Source organism: Arachis ipaensis, chromosome B03 (assembly GCF_000816755.2).
Source record: "Arachis ipaensis cultivar K30076 chromosome B03, Araip1.1, whole genome shotgun sequence".
Taxonomy (NCBI): Eukaryota; Viridiplantae; Streptophyta; class Magnoliopsida; order Fabales; family Fabaceae; genus Arachis; species Arachis ipaensis.
In genome coordinates, this window is record NC_029787.2 from 112,118,281 (window position 1) to 112,120,376 (window position 2,096).

Consider the following 2,096-nt stretch of genomic DNA (forward strand, 5'->3'; position numbering starts at 1 on the left):
AAATCGCCTCTAACGAGATGGTGGGAGGTTAGGATCCCCTCCTTTGTTCCTTCTGGACATATAAGAACGTACCTCCTGGGTAGACAAAAGGATTGTGGTACACCCCACTTGCTCCAAGTTGGTTAGTTGAGGCTCCACGGGTAGATGCAAGGGTGTGGTTCGCTCTACTTGCTCCGGGATGAAATGGTTGAGCTCCCTCACACTTGATTGGGTCGAAACGAGTTTAGACTCATGTCAAGGGGTACGAGTTTCGGGCGAGGACACATGCGAGCAAAGAATAAGATTGGGAAATGTTCAAACTAATTATCATAAAGGATCACGGAATAAAGTACTTCACAGTCACTTTGTTCAACCGTCGGTAATCCATGCGGAGTCGCATTCACCGCCAAGAGTATATAACCCTCAGCTACCACTGTCCCTCCTTCCACGAAGTGTTCTGCTACTTAATATCGCCAACCTAATTCAAGTCATTAAAGTACTTCATCTTTCATAATTCTACCATGTCAATGCTCCCTCATGCCTTCTGCTGCGTCACTCTAATTAGTTGTCACTAAGAATCTGAATTGCTTGGCTGCATCCACCAGAATTATCTTCTCCTATTGGTTCCTCCGACGCTAAGTTTGGCTAGCCCTAATGGCAACGTTCCCTAAAATAAAATTAAGCTAAACTCTGGTCTTAAGCCTAACGTTCAATCTAATATTCCTAGTTCTAAATCCTTGTCCCCATCATAAGTTAGTAAGGAGGGTCAAGTTACAACCTCCTATAATGCGATTAAAACTCGGTTATCAATTTTTTAATCGTTACCTTAAATTGGAGATCCTTAACCCCGTCGCTGAGACCGGTCCGCACCCTGGTCCTTCTTGTAAGGACAATGTATAGAGATATGTCCTGGCAATCCGCAGCGGTAACATCCACTGAACCCAGCCATGCACGGCATTTCCGGATGGTATCTTCCACATCTCATGCACCTTAATTCCTCTTGTTGAGCCTACGCCTGCTTACTTCCTCCTCTCGCCTGGTGATACTGGTCATGGTTAGTCTCTCCAATATGCCCTTGACTTTGGGATTGCTGAGGGGCATGTCTATCCTTCTTGAAGTTCTAGCCTCTTGATGGAACATACTTCTCACGACCTTTGCTACTAGTACCGCCATGATCATCTCTCACCAAAGCTGTCTTCTTGGCATAATCTTCAACAATTCTTGCCTGGTTCACCAATTCAGAGAATCTCCGAATCTCAAATGGAACTACAACATTCATAATAGCTTTCCTTAGACCTCTTTGGTACCTTACACACTTCCAACCCTCATAGGACTCAGGGGATCCTCGACATACCCTTGAGAACCTACAGAACTCCACAAACTTACTCGTATACCCGGCCATAGACATTGAACCTTGCTTCATCTGCATAAACTTTAACTCTATGGCCCCCCTTACTGATTCAGAAAAATACTTTTTGTAGAAAGCAGTCTGAAACAACTCCCACGAAATATCCATATTATGTAGTTGCAAAAATTGACACTTTCTTTGCCACCAATGCTGAGCTTCTCCCACTAATTGATAAGCCGCATATTCCACGAACTAATTATTTGGGACATGTTGAGTTTGTAATGCACACTCCACAGCTTTGAATCAGTTGTCCGCTTCAGCAGAATTTGTTGTTCCCTTGAAAATTGGGGGATTAACTTTCATAAAAGTGGTTAGTGCCATCGAAACACCATCCAAAATGGTCCCGGTCCCTTCTCCGTTCCCAGTTCCAGCTGGTCGTCCTATCCTTTCCACAACATGAATCGTGGCAGTAGCGTTCGCTTGCATAGAATTAGCCAAGTTAGTCATCGCAGCCATAAACTTGGCATGGTCGTTAGTGGGTTGATTATCCTCACAATCTCTCTGTGTACGTGACCGACCTTGTCTGTGAGTAGCCATTTGGGTTCTTGTCTACACCAAACAGTGGATATCAAGGTGATCAGTCTCAATATCAAAAGTCTAGTGCTTCAATTATCCCAAAAGGCACTCACAAACAAGCATGATAAACATATCAAGCAGATATATTAAATAGCACGAAAGAAAAATGGCCCAGAGTATGCAATGAAGCATA

At 43.8% G+C, this 2,096-nt stretch overlaps 1 protein-coding gene across 1 annotated transcript; it reads right to left on the reverse strand.

The window, feature by feature from the left end:
- LOC107633569 lies at positions 1,100–1,495 on the reverse strand. The gene has a single exon (XM_016337183.1). It carries the CDS (start codon positions 1,493–1,495, stop codon positions 1,100–1,102), a length of 396 nt encoding a protein of 131 aa, XP_016192669.1.

Bases quoted from the DNA above. Each gene is read 5' to 3' on its own strand.
- LOC107633569 (XM_016337183.1), bottom strand. From the start codon at position 1,495: ATGGATATTTCGTGGGAGTTGTTTCAGACTGCTTTCTACAAAAAGTAT.